This window comes from Puma concolor, chromosome D4 (genome assembly GCF_028749965.1).
Source record: "Puma concolor isolate L17-30 chromosome D4, mPumCon1.1.hap2, whole genome shotgun sequence".
In the NCBI taxonomy this organism is placed as follows: domain Eukaryota; kingdom Metazoa; phylum Chordata; class Mammalia; order Carnivora; family Felidae; genus Puma; species Puma concolor.
This window is the reverse complement of record NC_141679.1, coordinates 94317955-94335512: the sequence shown is the minus strand read 5'-3', so window position 1 is coordinate 94335512 and position 17558 is coordinate 94317955. Positions and strand designations below refer to the sequence as shown.

At 71.0% G+C, this 17558-nt stretch overlaps 1 protein-coding gene across 7 annotated transcripts in view; it reads left to right on the top strand.

Annotated features, from left to right (window-relative positions):
- The window catches only part of KCNT1 (potassium sodium-activated channel subfamily T member 1), a 49685-nt gene extending 34411 nt beyond the window's left edge, over window positions 1-15274 (top strand). For 5 of the 7 annotated variants that reach the window (XM_086684535.1, XM_086684538.1, XM_086684533.1 and 2 more), the window contains 19 exons: window positions 284-347; window positions 456-564; window positions 1056-1164; window positions 1519-1668; window positions 1794-2029; window positions 2196-2439; window positions 3297-3402; window positions 4409-4581; window positions 4940-5011; window positions 5261-5395; window positions 5538-5649; window positions 8065-8166; window positions 8451-8534; window positions 8618-8746; window positions 9066-9086; window positions 9701-10031; window positions 11158-11220; window positions 14033-14117; window positions 14199-15274. In XM_086684535.1, the coding sequence (XP_086540661.1) occupies window positions 284-347; window positions 456-564; window positions 1056-1164; window positions 1519-1668; window positions 1794-2029; window positions 2196-2439; window positions 3297-3402; window positions 4409-4581; window positions 4940-5011; window positions 5261-5395; window positions 5538-5649; window positions 8065-8166; window positions 8451-8534; window positions 8618-8746; window positions 9066-9086; window positions 9701-10031; window positions 11158-11220; window positions 14033-14117; window positions 14199-14319 (2446 nt within the window). In that variant the 3' untranslated portion in view covers window positions 14320-15274. The remainder of the gene's footprint in view (window positions 1-283; window positions 348-455; window positions 565-1055; window positions 1165-1518; window positions 1669-1793; window positions 2030-2195; window positions 2440-3296; window positions 3403-4408; window positions 4582-4939; window positions 5012-5260; window positions 5396-5537; window positions 5650-8064; window positions 8167-8450; window positions 8535-8617; window positions 8747-9065; window positions 9087-9700; window positions 10032-11157; window positions 11221-14032; window positions 14118-14198) is intronic. The other 2 variants (XM_086684537.1, XM_086684534.1) reach the window with 1 other exon arrangement.
- Window positions 15275-17558: the final 2284 nt, after the last annotated feature.

Below are 17558 nucleotides of genomic sequence, written 5' to 3'. Positions count from 1 at the left end.
GGCTCTCCAGGTGAGAGAGGGACCAGAACAGGTCAGCCGGGTGCCCAGACCGTGGGAGGGACAGGCCAGCAGGTGGGCACATCTTCACCACCGACTGCCCCAGCCCCACCCTGGCTTAGTGGGGTCACCAAGGCTGGTCAGTGCCCCGACACCGGCTCAGAAGCACAGAGTGAGGTGGGGTCTCGACGGGGCCCCCCCCCTTCCAGCTTCTGCCCTGAGCCCCCGACGTCCGAGATGGGAGCGTGGACGGGTCCAGGCAGCGCTCAGACCCGGTGCTTTGCAGGATGGACAACGGGGAGGCCTGTTTCATCCTCAGTAGCCGCAACGAGGTGGATCGCACGGCAGCGGTGAGTGCTGTGGGCACCCCCCCCCCCCCCCGCGCCAGAGACCCTCCCCTCCTCCCGCCCGTCAGCACTGACCCCGCCCCCGCACCCCCCCCCCCCCCCCCGCCCCAGGACCACCAGACCATCCTGCGCGCCTGGGCCGTGAAGGACTTTGCACCCAACTGCCCCCTCTACGTCCAGATCCTCAAGCCCGAGAACAAGTTTCACGTCAAATTTGCAGGTACGTTGGGGGCCGCGGGTGTGCACCCAGCTGAGTGTGCACCCAGCTGAGTGTACACCTTGAGGGCCGGGCCGTAAGTGGGGGCTGGAGCATGCGGAGGCGTGGCAGGAGGCACAGCTGAGTGTCCTCGCCCCGGCATGGGGGGCGGTGGAGCCCATGTAAGTCTAGCCGTTTGAGGGGGCAGTCCTGCACCCGGGGCCCGGGATCAGCGTGGGCAGGAGCCCAGGGCTGGGGCATCTGATAAGCATCTCTGGGCATGCTCCAGCCAGGGGTGCCAGGGGGCAGGTGGGCGGGCCCCCGAGCTGGGCTCCGGAGCACAGGTGAACGGGTGCCACCAGCCCCCGAGTTCTCACCACGCTGGGAGTCGAGCACGGAGGTGCTGGGGCAGATGAGGTCGGGGAGGCGGGAGCTCCAGGGAGGGCACTGGGCGGTGGGCCGCCTGCTGTGGGCCCAGTGGGGCCTGGGCGGTGACCCGGCCCCTCCTGCCGCAGACCACGTGGTGTGTGAGGAAGAGTGTAAGTACGCCATGCTGGCCCTCAACTGCATCTGTCCGGCCACGTCCACACTCATCACCCTGCTGGTGCACACGTCCCGCGGCCAGTGAGTGCTGGGGAAGGGGAGACACGGGAGGGGCGCCCAGGGAGGGTCAGAGCAGCCAAGGGGGGGGGTGGAGTGGGGAGCCACCAGGGGGCTGCTGGGAGTTGCAGGCAGGGACCAGGGTGGGGGTGCCCAGAGAGCCCTGGGTCGAGGGCACAGTGACAAGGGCAGGTGGGGCCTGGTTTGGGGGAGAAAGTACATTTGGTTCCCCACCGCTGGGCCGGACAGCATCAGGGGCCGGGGGCCGCCCGGGGACAGAGACCAGGCTGGGGGCCCCCAGGGCGGGTCCTCCCGGGAGGCTCGGCCATGCAGGGAGGGGTCAGGGGTCAAAGCGGTGACTCCGGCTGCCCGCCCCAGGGAAGGCCAGGAGTCCCCAGAGCAGTGGCAGCGAATGTACGGACGGTGCTCGGGCAACGAGGTGTACCACGTGCGCATGGCGGAGAGCAAGTTCTTCCGGGAGTACGAGGGCAAGAGCTTCACCTACGCCGCCTTCCACGCGCACAAGAAGTACGGCCGGGCGGGCGGGCGGGCGGGGGGAGCCCTGGGCCGGGGACCGTCCCCCCGGCCTCTCCTCTCTGAGGCCGCTGGGGGCGCAGGCGCTGCCCCCTCCAGCCGCCCGCGCCCCCGCCCAGGTACGGCGTGTGCCTCATCGGGCTGAAGCGCGAGGACAAGAGCATCCTGCTCAACCCGGGGCCCCGGCACACCCTGGCCGCCTCCGACACCTGCTTCTACATCAACATCACCAAGGAGGAGAACTCGGCCTTCATCTTCAAGCAGGAGGAGAAGCAGAAGAAGAAGGGCTTCTCGGGGCAGGGCCTGTACGAAGGGTCCGGCCGCCTGCCCGTGCACAGCATCGTCGCCTCCATGGGTGAGGCCCGGCGCGGGCGGGGCGGGGCGGGCTCGCTCGCGGGGCCTGACCCGACTCCGCGCCCGGGGCCCCTGGGAGCCTCTGTCCGCCTCTGACCCGGGGACCCGCCGCCCCCAGGAGGGCCTGGGGAGGGGCCCGCCGGCCAAGCTCAGCCGCTCCGTTCCAGGGACCGTGGCCATGGACCTCCAGAACACGGAGTGCCGGCCGGCGCAGGGCGGCGGGGGCGGCGGGGGCGGCGGGGGCGGCAAGCTGACGCTGCCCGCGGAGAACGGCTCGGGCAGCCGGCGGCCCAGCATCGCGCCCGTCCTGGAGCTGGCCGACAGCTCGGCCCTGCTGCCCTGCGACCTGCTGAGTGACCCATCGGAGGACGAGATGACGCCATCGGAGGACGAGGGGCTGTCCGTGGCGGAGTGAGTGCCGTGCACGGCACAGCCGCTCTCGACGGGAGGGGGAGGGGAATGGGCGTGGCCTGTGGAAGTCGGACGCCCCTGGCCCTTCCTGAGCCCTCCGCCTGCCCTGGGTTGGGGCCCAGGTCTTCCCACTGCCCCAGCGTGTCCTCGGGGCTCCTCAGCCATTTGGCCTCCGGGCAGCGCGCTGACTGTTGCCACCGCCAGCCCGGTTGTGACCGCTGCCCCCCCCCCCCCCCAGCTCTGGCCCTCAGAGGGGATAGACGCGCCCTGGGGAGGGACCGGCTCTGAGATCCAGGGGAGTGCCCAGGGCCGCTGGACACCGTGGGGCAGGGGTGGCGCTGGCCTCTGAAGCCCTCCCTCCCCGGCACTGCTGGGGGCCGGCCGTGGCCGGGTGGCCGCCCCCGGGGGGTGTGAGCTGGGCGCTGCTGGGGAGACGGCCCGGCGCTGTGCAGCCAGCAGAGAGGGGCCGGGGGCCGGCGTCTGCCCGCTCACTCGCTAGGGTGCTGGGGGCTTCGGGGAGGGAGGACCGGCCATCAGAGCCCCTCAGGGCTTTACCCGTGGTTTCTGGGCCGGGTGTAACTCGTACGTGTGTCCATGTGCGTGCTGTGCGGCTCCTGGCCTCGGACCCCCAGGGAAAGGACTGTGCCCTGTCACAGCTATGCTCCCACACGCAGGCCAGGGGCACGGACGGGTCTGTGGGGTTTGGCGCCTCCGTGTGGCCGCCTGGGACGAGGCCCTGCCATGCTCTGGGCCCCGGGTGGAGGGCTGGGAGGTCCCGTGGGGGGGGCGCTCAGGACCACCTCTTGCGGGTGGCCGGTGGCTGGGGGGCCGTGCTGAGGGCTCCTGTCCTCCCCCAGGTACGTGAAGGGCTACCCCCCCAACTCGCCCTACATCGGCAGCTCGCCCACCCTGTGCCACCTTCTGCCTGTGAAGGCCCCTTTCTGCTGCCTGCGGCTGGACAAGGTGGGTCACCTCCTGCCACACTGTGTGACGTCATCACAAACCTACGGAAAAACTGCCAAACCAAGAGGGGACTCCTGGCCCTTTGCCCAGACTCCCCGGGTCTCGCCCTCAGTAAACGTACTTCCGCTTTGGAGGAGTGATTTTGCCCGCCACCTGAGGGCAGGTGGAGCCCCCTCCCCTCACCCCTCCGTGTCCCCGAGGGTGGGTGGAGCCCCCTCCCCTCACCCCTGCGTGTCCCCGAGGGTGGGTGGAGCCCCCTCCCCTCACCCCTGCGTGTCCCCGAGGGTGGGTGGAGCCCCCTCCCCTCACCCCTGCGTGTCCCCGAGGGCGGGTGGAGCCCCCTCCCCTCACCCCTGCGTGTCCCCTGAGGGCAGGGGGATCCCTCACGTAATCTCAGCTCCCTCTCTCTCCACTACACACACCCCTGCACACACATACGCACGCGCACGCACACTACACGTATGTGCACACTCACACACGTACGTGCACACAGCCCAGATCTCATTTCTGCTAAAGGGCGGGTCCCCACAACACCTCCCTCCCTTCCCTGACGTGACCGCCCCCCTCCCTGGCTCCAGCTCGCGCTCTGCCGCGGGGACAGTCTCACGGCAGCCGGGAGGGGCAGATGGGCCGTGACAGGATGGGGCCGGTGGCTGTCGGCCATCCGGTGAGGGGTCCCCGGGGGAGCCCGGCGTCACCGCAGCGGCCCCTGTGTGCAGACGCAGGGTCAAGGGGTGGCGGGGCTGAGGGGGCTCCCACACTTGCCGCCAACCGCAGGCCCCGTGGTCTGCTCACCCATGGGGGGGGGCAGCCGAAGAGAAGCCCCCAGGCCGTGGTCCTCCATCCTGAGGACCCTCCCCGTGTCCCCGCAGCTGGCCCTCTGGTTCCGGGTGAACCGGTGCTCGCGGGCACAGTGACGGGGGGGGGGGGGGGGGGGTCGGCGGCTCTATCTGCGGGGCTAACGCTGGGCCCGCCCCCCTCCCCCCCCCACCCCCCACCCCGGCAGGGCTGCAAACACAACAGCTACGAGGACGCCAAGGCCTACGGCTTCAAGAACAAGCTGATCATCGTCTCCGCGGAGACGGCGGGCAACGGGCTGTACAACTTCATCGTGCCGCTGCGCGCCTACTACCGGTCGCGCAAGGAGCTCAACCCCATCGTGCTGCTGCTGGACAACAAGTGGGGCCCGGCCCGCCCCCGCCCCCCCCCACGCGCACCTGTGCTCCCCACCCGCGGACGCCCCGCTCCTCCCCTGCCCTGTCCCCAGGCCCTCCGGTCCTTGGTAGCACCTGACCTCCCTCCCTCGTGGAGTCCCCGGGAGGCCTCGCCCCGGCCCCGGCCCCCCGTGCCCCCAGAGCTCAGGGTCTGACCTGGGCAGGACCCGCCCTCGGCCCGCGGTTTCCCCTTGGGTGAAATAAGGAGCAGCCCCGTTGTCGGATGTGCTGCGGCCCTGGGGGACCCCCAGGCAGGGCCAGGCAGGGCATGGGGGGCACGCGGCCCAGCAGGACGGCAGCCCCAGGGCCTGCTCCCCCCACAGGCCCGACCACCACTTCCTGGAGGCCATATGCTGCTTCCCCATGGTCTACTACATGGAGGGCTCCGTGGACAAGTAAGGCGCCGCCTCCCTGCGCAGCCCAGAGCCCAAGGGGTGGGGGTGGGGGTGCCCATTTCTTAGCAGAAGCCCCTCCCCCTCCCTCCTCCAGAGTCTCCTCCTACCCGGTGGTGGGGGTCCAGGTGGTTGAATACCACTGCCTGTGGAGGGGGAAGGAGGGCACCCAAAGGGAGCTCCCAGGATCCCCGACCTGGCCCTGAGGGACCCCCCCACCCCCACGTGGCCTCTCCCCACCGCCCCCTGCAGCCTGGACAGCCTGCTGCAGTGCGGCATCATCTACGCGGACAACCTGGTGGTGGTGGACAAGGAGAGCACCATGAGCGCGGAGGAGGACTACATGGCCGACGCCAAGACCATCGTCAACGTGCAGACCATGTTCCGGTGAGGGGCGGGGGGCTCACACCCCGGGCGGCTGCGGCGGGGCCGAGCCGGGTCCTGAGCCAGCCCCCCAGCCGTCGGGAGCCCGTCCCGTTGCTGCCTCTGTGACCGGGGGACCCCTCCCTGAGCCCCCTCCTCCCCCCAGGCTCTTCCCCAGCCTGAGCATCACCACAGAGCTCACCCACCCTTCCAACATGCGGTTCATGCAGTTCCGCGCGAAGGACAGCTACTCTCTGGCTCTTTCCAAGTTGGAAAAGGTAACAGGCCCCGACCTGACCCCCACCCCACCCCCGCTCGACCTGCTGTCAGGGTTCGGAGCCCAGAGAGAGTGGGTGAGGGGCCTCGAGGCTCCTGACCTTGTCGTCGGGAGCCTTCAGGGTCATCGGCCAGAAGCGGACAGTCGTACCTCTGCAGGCAGGGTCCGGGGCTGGGGCCGAGGCTGCCCGTCGTGTCCGTAAATACCGACACGGGGGGCGCAGACTGCCCGTTTCCTGCGCCCCCGACGCTGTGCTCAAACCGGAAACGTGGCCGGTCTCAGAGAGGGGAGGACCCCGTCCCGGGTCACACAGCACGGCGGTGGCCAGCGGACTCCGCCTTTCGCTCCTCGGGGCTCCAGGTAGGGCGTCAGCCGGCGTCGGCGTGACGCTCTGGGCCCAGGGACCAGCCACGGGGACACGGGCCCTGGCTAGGGCACAGGCGGCTCGGCCCTGGTGCTGTGGCCCCCCGCCCCGGCCGCTGGAGGCACGACTGTAGGCTGAGGGCACCACACAGGCAAGACCAGGGAGCCCGGGATGGCACCGCCGTGGACGAGGCTGGGAGCAGTGGGCCCTCCCTGCGGGCCCGGAGCCGCCGTCCACACCAGACAAGGGAGGGGCTTCCCCCCGAACCCACGCGGATCGTGGACCGCGAGGCCACCCCACGTGTCAGAGGGGCGAGTGCGAGGCGGGCAGGAGGAGGCAGCAGCAGAGCTCCTGCCCGGGGCCTCCCTGGACCGCGCCCTGCCCGGCGCCCGGGGCCGCTCGGAGCCCGCGCAGCGGCCTGTGGGCTAAGTCTCCATCCCCCGGAACGACCGGAAGGCGGACGCTGGTCTCAGCAGGCCCAGCGTGCCGGGAATCCGTGTCCAGAGGCTGGGGTGGCCTTCCCAGCTCCGGGAACGGCAGTCTGACCGAGCACGGCCGGGGTGACTGACAGGCACGGGATCGGGCTCCGGCAGACGTGCACCCGGCGCCCCTGCCCCCCCTCTCCTCCCGCGGTGACCCCAGCAGCCGACCCTCCTCGCTGTACGGCGTGGCCTCCGGGGGCAGGGCCGGCCTGCCCAGCCCAGGATGGCGAGCCCGTCGCGTGGCTCCGTGGTCCGGGCCTGGAGTGAGCACGCCCGGGCGTGTGACCCCGGGAGGTGCTTTGAAAAGCGGATCCGCTGTTCGTGGCCGATGTGGCCTGAGGTCCCGCGGCACTGGCAGAGCTCTGGGACCCCACCCACCCCCCACCCACCCTCAGAGACAGTGGAGCCCACGCCCCGCCCGCCCCCACGAGTGCCGGGCCTGGAGGCCACGGAGGCCTCGTCTGGACGCCAGGCACGGGGGCTCCTGACGGCTCAGATGGACGGTCCGGCGGCGACGTCCCCCCACAGGAGCAGCCGAGCATTTCCTTGAAGCGCTGACGGCGACTTACTTTTACAGAAGTGGGCGTGTCTTCCGCTTCAAGGACCGTTGAAGGTGTTTATAAAGGGGACCCAGGCGGGCACCTGACGGGCGGCTGCTTCTCCGAGTCCCGTTAAAGGCGCCGTAGCGCCGTGCCTCCCCTGCGCCCTCCGCGCTCTCCGAGGCTCACCGGTGCCGCTCGGGGTGAAGGGACATGACGTCTGTAACAGCCGCTCGCCCTTGTGACGCGCCCCGAGAGCCTGAACGCAGACGCGGCTCAGTCCACCGGACAGGGCGCCACCCCCAGAACCGGCTTCCTGGCGGCCCGCACCCGACGCCCTCGCCCTCTGGGTCCCTTGCCTGCCTTCTGCCTTCGAAGCAAGTCTGTCCCCGTGGGAAGCAGAGGGGCCTGTCCGGCCGTCGGTCACGGACGGAGCTCGGCCGCCGGGGATAATGGCCCCGAACGCGCCCACATCCTGCTTGCCGGGGCCTGGCCAGGGTGTGGGGGAGACCGAGGGGCCTTCTAGACGGGAGATGGCCCCGTGTGGGCCGAGTGGGCCTAGGGTCCTCACCGGGGACCTTACGGGAGGGAGGGGCGGGTCAGGGGTTGGCGGACGCGCTGCTGGCTGTGGGGGCGAAGGGAAGAGCGCAAGCTGAGGGAGGCGGTCAGCTTCTAGAAACGAGACGGGCCTCGCGGCCACCGGAAAGTCCCCGCAGACGCCACAGAGAGCGGGAGGCAGGCGCCTCCGTGGTTTCCGCGTGTGGAGCCCACGCTCCACCGGCCCGTCCGACTTCACTTAAAACCACCAGCTCGGTGACAAAATGACTCACGTTAGTTGGAACTCTGGGCAGCGAGACCCAAGCGAGACCCGCATCCCTGCTCCCGGGCTGTGGCCTCGAGTGCGCCGGCGGGCAGGGGGGACACGCAGCTGGCGCCGAGGCCTGAGGTCGTCCGTCCGCTGCGGCACGCACGGCTGCGCTCGCGTGCGCCCGGCCGCCTGCCCTGCGCCCCTGAGTGCCCCTTTCCTGCAGAGGGAACGCGAGAACGGCTCCAACCTGGCCTTCATGTTCCGCCTGCCCTTCGCCGCGGGCCGTGTCTTCAGCATCAGCATGTTGGACACGCTGCTCTATCAGGTCAGCGGGGGCGGGAGGCAGGGAGGCCCCAGGACGCCCGGCCGGGAGCCTCCTCTCCACCTCCCGCCAGCGTCCCGGTCCCGGGCGTCCCTCCCTGGGTCCCGTCGAGTCCTCTCCTCCCGGAAGGGCGCCGCCCTGGGCTCCGCTCCGGGCAGCCTCTGGGCTTCTAATCCCTCTTGACCAGCTGGACTGCGGCGGCCAGGAGGGGCTTCCCCGCGGGAGGCTGAGGGCGCCCGGCGGCCCCCGGGGTGCCCGGCCTCACTGCAGCCTCCCTGTCCGGCCAGTCCTTCGTGAAGGACTACATGATCTCCATCACCAGGCTGCTGCTGGGCCTCGACACCACGCCAGGCTCCGGCTACCTCTGCGCCGTGCGTCATGGGCTGGGCGGGCGGGCGCGCCATTCTTGGGGGCCCCGCGGTGGGCTCCCCGCTCAGACCACCGCTCGCTCTAGATGAAAATCACGGAGGAGGACCTGTGGATCCGCACGTACGGCCGCCTCTTCCAGAAGCTGTGCTCCTCCAGCGCCGAGATCCCCATCGGCATCTACAGGACCGAGTGCCACGTCTTCCCCAGCTCGGAGGTTCGGGGCCGGGGGTGCTCCCGACGCGGGGGGCTCCCATACAGCAGCCCCCGGGCTGTGGACGCGTGCCCCTCCCACGTTCAATTCTGGGGATCCGGGCCTCTGCTGCCAGGCCCTTCCAGGGTCCAGGGCACGCGGCCCTGCGCGTGGTCGGGTGGCGGTGGCCCCCGAGTGGGGCAGAGCGGGGCAGGGGAGGCCGTAGGAGGAGGGCGGCCCGGCGTGCTGGTCCCAGCCCACAGGGGGCTCAGGCAGTGCTGGGGCGGGGGGCAGGGGCAGAAGCGCCCACGGGCACCCAGCCTGCCCCCCGTTCCCTTTGCAGCCACATGACCTCAGAGCCCAGGTGAGTGGCCCCTCAGACTTCACGTCAAGGGGTGCTGACGTGTGCACCGTCCCGCCTGAACCCCCCACCCCCACCGCCCCGAGTCCGGAGGGGCACAGGGCCCTGGGCTCTGAGCAAGGGCCGGGTCAGGGAGTGAGTGCCCGGGGATGCGTGGTGGCACAGCTCAGGGCGCATGGGATCACCCCTCCCTTACACGAGGGGAAACTGAGGCCGGGGGTGGGAAACCCAGGCTCCTCCAGCCCCGTGTGCCATCTCCGTGTCCTGCTGTGGCCCCCTCCCTGACGGTCTGGCCCAACCTCCACCCCCCAGCCCCTTCCGGGGTGCCGCCCGCACCCCACACCCCTCCCACATCCCTGCTCTCCCCCGCCCCCCAAGACGGGGAGACGGAGGTACAAGAGGTGTAGCGCAGGGCCCGGGGGGAAGCCAAGGACACAAGGGCCCGGAGAGCTTGACGGCGTTGCCCTCTTCCACCCGGCAAACTCGGGCAGACCCGGAGGCTGGCGGTCTGGGGCTCGGGAGGAGGGCCTGGGCCCTGGGGTCCCCCGGCGCGGGGCGGGGGGGGGGGGCGCACCTCCCCGTCCCCGTCCCGGCCCTCACCCTCCTGCCTCGGCCAGTCCCAGATCTCGGTGAGTGTGGAGGACGGCCCGGACACGCAGGACGCGCGGGGGCCCTGGGGCGCGCGGGCGGGAGGCGGCGGCGGCGGCGGCACCCACGGCCGGCACTCGGTCGGCGGGGACCCCGCGGAGCACCCCCTGCTGCGGCGCAAGAGCCTGCCCTGGGCCCGGAGGCTGAGCCGCAAGGGCCCCAAGCCCGCGGGGAAGGCGACGGCCGCCGAGTGGGCCAGCCAGCAGCGGCTCAGCCTGTACCGGCGCTCCGAGCGGCAGGAGCTCTCCGAGCTGGTCAAGAACCGCATGAAGCACCTGGGACTGCCCACCACCGGCTACGGTAAGGGCCCGGCCACCTGCCCGCCACCGGGCCCGGGGCAGCACGGGGTGGACCTCGGGGCCCGTCGGAGGAGCCCCTCTGGCGCGAGGAGGGCGCCCCCTTGCGGCTCTGGGGCCTCGGCCCCTCCCAGGGGTAAACAAGGGACCGGAGCGGACGGCCCGGCACGCAGGACCGGAAGCGGTGGGGCGGGGCTCCCCAAAGCCAAGGGCAGGGTCCTCGCTGGCGGGCGGACCAGCCGCCTCTGGGATCAGACACGCGGGGGTGCGCTGTGCTCTCGTGGAGAACGGGGGGACCCCGGGCCGCCCCTCCGGCGCCTTCCCAGCAGCCAGAGCGTAGGGGGCGCGTCAGGGGGCAGCTGGACGGATGGCCCGGTGCCGGGACGCCCTCCGTCGACCACAGCGGACGCCACGGCCGCCTGCCCGCCCCCGCTGGCAACGCCGCCCCAGGCGTTAAGTCTTTGCCGGCAGCCCCCTTCTCTCTGGAGCTTCTCTTGGGGGAAAGCTCACGACCTTGACCACGAGCGGGCCCGGAGGAGAGCAGACCTTGCTCACCCTCTCTCTGGAGCGGCTGCCTGGCGGTGGGGCTGAGGGGGCGCCGCTCCCGCCGCTGCCTGTCTGCGCCCACGGCCTGCGCCGGTTCCGCCCTGGGGACTCTGCGCCCCGGCGGGCGCCCGCTCTCCCCACCCTGCTTTGTGCCGTGTTGCCTGGGACGGGACCCTAGAGCCCCCTCCAAGAGGGACCAGAGGCCAGAGTCTGGCAACCCCCGCCAGCCCCGCCCCCGCTACACCGAACCTGCACGGGTCACCCTCGTCTCTCCCGGGGTCCCTGCCTGGTCGGGTGCTGCCACCCCTTTTCCGGGGCCCTGATGCCAAGGCTCCGGGCAGGGCACTCCGTGCGCGTCGGGCCCCACGGCCAGTACCCACACTCGCAGATTCCAGCCCGCTGACCCCCAGAGCTTGGCAGAGAAGGGACCCACCTCGCTTCCCGGGCGGCGGGCTGGCCGGTGCCCGTGTGGACGCCCCCGGGTGCTGCTGCCTGCCCTCCCCCGCTGTGCGGCCGCCGCCCGCTGCTTGCTGACCTCTCTCTCTCTCTGTTTCTGTCTGTCCCTCTTCCTGTGTGTTCCGTAGAGGATGTAGCAAATTTAACAGCCAGTGATGTCATGAATCGGGTAAACCTGGGATATTTGCAAGGTAATTCTGCTCCGGCTGCCGCACCAGGGGGCAGCCTAGTGTCCGCCCCAGCCAGGCAGGTGGACAGGACAGGAGATAGGACAGGGTCCCTGCAGGCGCGGGCTCACGTGCTCCCAGAGCAGCCCGTGGCGGGGACCTTGACAGCCCCCTCCTCCTCTGTCTGCGGAGGACGGACTGACCCCAGGAAGGCTCGTGGTTTGCGTGGCCCCTGGCGGTCACTGCGCAGCCCTTGGGCTCACCCCTACCGACCGCGAGTTCAGTGAGGTCTGCCGTCCGCGTCTGTCCTCGCACACTGGTGGCTGCCGGCCCTCAGCTGGCCCCAGATGCCCCGCGGCCCTGAGCCCACCCTGCTCTGGGGAAGCATCCGGACAGACGTTCCCAGCCTGGGTCCCACCTCCAAACGTGGCGGGGCCTGCTGAGCCCCGGGCCAGCGGCTGGGCCGCCCCGGGCCAGGTGGACAGGTGACGCCCACACCCCAGCAGGGGCTTCAGGAGGGAGCTCCCTTTCCAGTTGGGACAAAGCCTGTGCATGCTCCATTTCTCATCCAGGGGCTCTGGTTTCCTCCAAGAGATCACCCCGCAGCCCCCCAGATCAGCCCTGGGACCCCCACAGAAGTCAGAGCAGAGTCTGGGCCACCGGCCCCGCTGCCAGAACCCCTTCCTTCCCCCCCGGGGCTCCGCGCAGCCCTAGGGAAGCCTCCGAGCCCGTGTGCCCAGGCGCCTTGGGGCGGCCCCTCCATATAGGGCTCACCCCGGAGGGGACACACCCAGGCCCAGGAGAGAAAACCTCGTGGTTCACAGCCCCGTCGGGGGCCGGCCCAGCTGGGCCCGTGCTGGCGAGTCACTGGCATCTCCTGGGTTCGCGCCCTTTTCCCCGAACCTGACACCCGTGATGGTGGTCACGGAGGGCCCACGGGGTCGGCACGGATCCCAGTCCGGCAGCTTCCACAAACGGTGCCCGGCTGCAGTCTTGCTTCCCCCAGAGGCTCCCAGGCAGGGGCGGGTTCACCTGCAGGGTTCCCAGAACTTGGTGGTGTTTACAGAGGCCCCTGCGTGTGGTCGCTGAGAGGTGCCCGCGGCAGGACGTACGTAACACCGGAGGAAAGGGAACCACGTTAGCTGGGGCTGCAGGGTGGTCCCCGCCCCCAGGGAGGGCACCATCACTAACTGCCAGTACAAGTGTATGCCTCACCCCTGCTCACCGCCTGCCCTGGAGGGTGGGTGCAGGCTCGGTGAGGTGCGGACCCCAGGGGACGGGGCCAGGAGTCACAGGCCCAGGTAGGGGACGGGAGTGGAAGGACCTGGCCTGCAGGGCTGGGGGGAAGGGGGTGCGAGAATGGGGTAGGGAAGGTGACTCTGCCTTTGCTCATTTGCCAGAAGAGCCACCGTCAGCCACCCTCCCCCCCCCCCCCCAGCACGGTGGTCACGGTGGAACTGACCTGTCCTGTCCTGGGGAAACCAGGGTCAGCGACTGACCACCCCCCCAGCCCCTGGCACTGAAGCTGGAGCCGCACCCCTGCCCACCACCCCCGCTCAGCCTGCGCCCCCCCCCACCCCACCCCGAAGCACACCAACAGGCCCGGCTCGGGCCAGTCCCAGGCTCTGCTAATTGCATCCACCCAGGGGGGGGCAGCAGGGGCCCAGGCCGGGTGGGGAGGGCCCCACGGGCCCCCCAGCAAGAGAAGACGGGCGCCCGGCTGTGGCTGCTCGGCCACCGAGGGGTGGAACCAGCCGGCTGCCCGGCCCCCACACCGACCTCTCCCCTTACCGTGTCCCGACCCGGTGTGCCTCGGCATGGCCAGCCCGCTGGCACCGGGATCGGAGGGTCTCCCCCGCACCGCCTCCCCTCCCCTGCACGCCCCGTGAGGCCCACTGGGGAGGGAGGCGCCTGCCGGGCCCGGGGCCGCTAGGTGCACCGACCGAGCCGCCCTGCTCGCGGCTGGCAGCTTCCACCAGAGGGCTCCCGACACGGGCGTGGTCACCAGGCAGAGCAACTCGCCCTCCAGCGGTGGGAGGGACAGGCTGGGCAGGCTGTCCCGTTCCGGGGTGGACACGGCTGGCTGTGCATGTCCATTGGCCCCCCCAGTCCCAGCCTGGGCCCCCACCCGCCCCCCCACAAAGCTGCCGCGCTTGACCTCTGGCTGCAGGGGTCAGACTCCGCTCCGCTCCGCTCAGAACTTCTGGGTCCAGGGCCGAGACGCGGCCCCCCGCCCCAGTGGCCAATCCCCTTAACGCCTGCTCTGGGTCGGGAGGTGCCTTTAGACCTCACCACAGGGGTAAACAGAGGCCAAGAACCATTCGTTTCCCCGTCCGGGGACACGGGGCCTCTGCCAGGACGGCCCGCCCCCAGCCCTGCATGCGGCCAGGGGCCATCTGTGGCGGGACTGCTGTTTCTCCAGAGCCCACTCTCCCCACCGCGGGCTGCGTCCCCATGGCCACGCGTGAGCCGGAGACCGGGCCGTCCCTGCGCCCCCGGGGCCCCGCGGGCTGACGCGGCAGGAGCAGGTTGTGGGGAAAAAGACGAGCGTCCAAAGCGCAGAACTGAGCCGGGCGCGTGGGCGGCCTGCCTGGCGCGGGGGGCGGGGTCAGGTGTCAAGGCGCGTGCGCGTTCGTGCAGGGGGCCGCAGGTGTGCTCCGTGCCTCTGCTCAGGGCCGCCACCTCCGTGACCGGCCCCGCGCGGGTCGCCGCCGGCCCCTCGCGGCTGACCCCGGCAGCAAGCCTGGACGGGCCGGGAAGACTCCGTGGCCGGGCCCGGCGGAGTGGACCGGGGCGGTGGCCGGCGGTGACCCGCACGGGGCCTGTGTCTTTGCAGACCAGATGAACGACCAGCAGAACACGCTGTCCTACGTCCTCATCAACCCCCCGCCCGACACCCGGCTGGAACCCAACGACATCGTGTAGGTCCCGCGTCCCCCCACGGGCGCCCGGCGGGGGCGGGGGCGGAGGCTGGCACCCAGGGCTCTCCCCCTCCCCGGCAGGTATCTCATCCGCTCCGACCCCCTGGCCCACGTGGCCAGCAGCCCCCAGAGCCGGGAGAGCAGCGTCGGCAACAAGCTGGCCTCGTGGCACCCGGAGACGCGGGACGAGACGCAGCTCTGAGCCGGCCCGCGCCCCGTCCCCACGTCGGCATGCATCGCGCTGCATGGAGCGCGGGGCCCCTGCCACGCCGGCCGGGCCGTCGAGGAGTCCTCCCACGGCCGTGAGGGAGGACCGTGCCTCCGCGTGCCGGGAGGAGCTGGCGGCGAGGCCTTTTTTAACCTGTTTTTACAGACCCATCCGATCCGCGTCGCCACACGTACCGCAACTCGTGACGGGGCCCGGCTGCGTGGGGAGGGGTCCCGCCGCCCTGGCCGCGCCGCAGGCTGAGGCCGGGGTGCGTGGGGAGGGGAAGAAGCTGAGCCCGACACTCGTGCGCACTCACTCGCGCACACGGCTCACGCGGGAGCCGTGTTTTCACGGCCACGTACCGAAGGCCCGCTCACGGGGCTTGCCTGCGGCTCGCGTGTTCTGTGGGTCCCAGCTGGCCTCGGCCACACGGTGGTGAGGGTCTGGCCCCGGGGGGCTCCCGGCCGGTGAGCTCTCCAGCCCTGTGCGCTGGGCGCAAGAGGGAAGCCGTAAACACAAGAAAGTTGCAGGCGTCCAGCTGGGCCGCGAGACCCTCCGGAGGCCGGGCATGCTTGGGGGACGTGGAGGGGCCGGGCAAGACCCCCGCAGGGGCCCGAGGACTCCTGAGAGTTCCTGCAACCAAGGCCTTGGTGACGAAAAAGGAGACGACGTCCTTCCCCTCTGGTTTTACGTGACCCGTCGCACCCCGGCCCCTGGGCGCTGGGCGTTGGGCAGGGGCGGTGCGTTGGCACAGGGTTCCATGCCCATTAGCGCCCGATGGAAGCACAATTCACCGCGGGATGCTGGCCCGGGTTTTCTCCTCAGCAAGGGAAGGAGCCTGGGTGGTGGCCGTTGGTGACAAGCCGCCTGGGTTCCTTTGTGACTGTGACAGGTGTTGCACGGTCAGTGCTGGAACCTTCTATTAAATGGATGCTTTCTGCAAACGTGAGGGTCGTGTATAAGCCATTTCCTCCGCGGCCCCACCCACCCGGTCGCACCCCACCCCACCCCACCCGGACCCCACGGGGAAGCCCCCGCCCCGAGGAAGGGCCACTGGCCTGAGCCGAGACCAGGAGGCGTCGGGCCGGCCCGTGGGTACTGGCCGCTGGGAAGCACGGCTGGGGCGAGGGCTCCCCGGCGAGCGGCCCGGCGGGTGTTGGGGTCCCCTTCAGAGGGTGGGGCCGCCCCAGGGGGTGTGCACCAGCACAGGGGCATCCAGGTTTGGGTCCTTCATGTTCACGGGGAGCACCCCACGACGCCGGGTGAAGGGGAGGGGTCAGCACGGCCTCCGGATGGCGGCAGCGGGCAGAGGGGCCTGCCCGAGGGAGGGCTGTGACCCCGCACCAGTTCCTCCCCCGGCGCCCTGCTTGCCTGGGACACGCTGGCCCGGTGGCCCCCAAGCCCTCGGTGTGTGGCAGGGCCGGGAGGGCGGGCGCTGTGGACTGGGTGGGGGTCGCCCGGGGCCCTGGACAGTCCGGGCCGGCACACCGTGGGCCCCGGATCCGTGCCAGCGGGTGTCGGCGGCTCACGGGGCTCTGCCGGCTGGCATCCCCTCCCATACCAGCATCCAGCTGCAAGGGACCCAGCCTCCCCTCCTGGAAGCCACTGCCCGGCTCCCTGAGGGAGCGGAGGGGGAAAGGACGCTCCCCGCCACCAGGACCGGGAGGGGCTCGGGGCCTGCAAGTCTGGGGTCACCGGCACAGGTGGCGGGGAAGGCACCAAGACACTGGGGGCAGGCTTCCCAGCAGGGGTCCTCAGACACCAGCGGACGCGCCTCCTGTCTTCTTCCCGAGCCAACACAACTGCCCGCGGGGGGCGCTCCAAGTCTGGGATGGCAGCCCGCCTGCCTGGGACTGGGACTGGGCAACCCCGGCATTCCCGGCCCCCAGGGGCAGCCGGCCGGCCAGGACCACCTTCACCCCCAGTGAGGCCAGCAGGAGCCCGGGGACACCCAGAGTGGGGCCGTTAGCCCAGGACCGTCCACCGACGGGACCCGGGCCAGGCCGGGCCCTGCGGGCGTCTTCCACGGGCACCCACGGTGTCTCTGGACCCTCTGCCTTGCCCTGGTTGCAGAGCACTGAGGTGGGGGTGAATGCCACCATCAGGTGTGGCCTGACCGTCCAGCCTGGCCCAGGGCCCGGGGTCTTCGGGGGAGGGGCCACCCCCTCCCAGGGCGCTCTGCAGGGGCCCCTGCCTCAAGGGGGCAGTGGGCACGGCCTCTGGGCCACACAGGCAGGCTCCTGGGGTCCCCCGGCTCCACAAGTGGACCCCTTCTCGGAGGGGCTCCTCAGAGGGGCTTCCCGGGAGGTCTGCAGAGTGCCTGGCTCCCAGGTCCTCACAGCCACTGGCCCTGTGCTTCTGGGGTCCGTCCGGGGCTGTGCCGGGAGGACTGCTCGCCCAGGCCACCTCCCTGTGGCCCCGTCCCACGTCCAGAGCCCGCAACTGGGCATCTGCCACAGCCCCCATTCTGTCCTATCTCAGGGGCCCGGCCCTTCAGAACAGAGGGGGTCCTGGGACGCTCCTCACCCACCTGGGGCTCGCTCTGAGGTGGCCCGGGGCGGGGAGGGGGGCCTTCCGAGGGGAACCCCTTCCCCTGGTGCCTCCTTGAGAGCTGGTGCTGACGTGCACGGGAGGCACCGGGCGTCTCAAAGCCCCTCTCCAAGCCTGAAAGACAGGACAACAGCACAGGCACCTTTGTCCTTGGTCCCCAAATCCAAACCCAGGAGTCAGCTGATGGAGCCACACACCATCTCCAGAGACTTGCGCCCGGGGCTGTGCTCCACCCGTGGACTCACCTGGCCGGGAACCCACCTGGGTGACCTGGGGTCTCCCCAGCTGTGTCCTGGCCACGCCCCGCGGCCACTTGCTTCCCTCCCCCGCCCCGCCCCCCCCTCCCCCCCCGCCCTTCCGCTCAAAACACTTTCCGATCGGCTTGTCCTCCAGCCCCCTCTCTGGACTCCAGGACCTGTCATCTGCTCCTCCCTGCGTTTCTCGGAGGACTTTCTCATTTCTGCAAATAACGATCATTTGGGTTTTTACCTTCTACTGACCTCTTAAAAAACAGCCAGTTATTTGACCCGCAAGACGACTTTATTTGGGAACGGCGGACGCGTGCAACTCAGAACAAGCAACCTATGGCGGGCCCCGGAGCTCCAGGGCACAGAGCAGGGGAGAGGCGGCCGCCAGGGGCTGTTTCTCCTCCCTCCCCCCCTCCCGCGGGCTCCCTTCCTCCT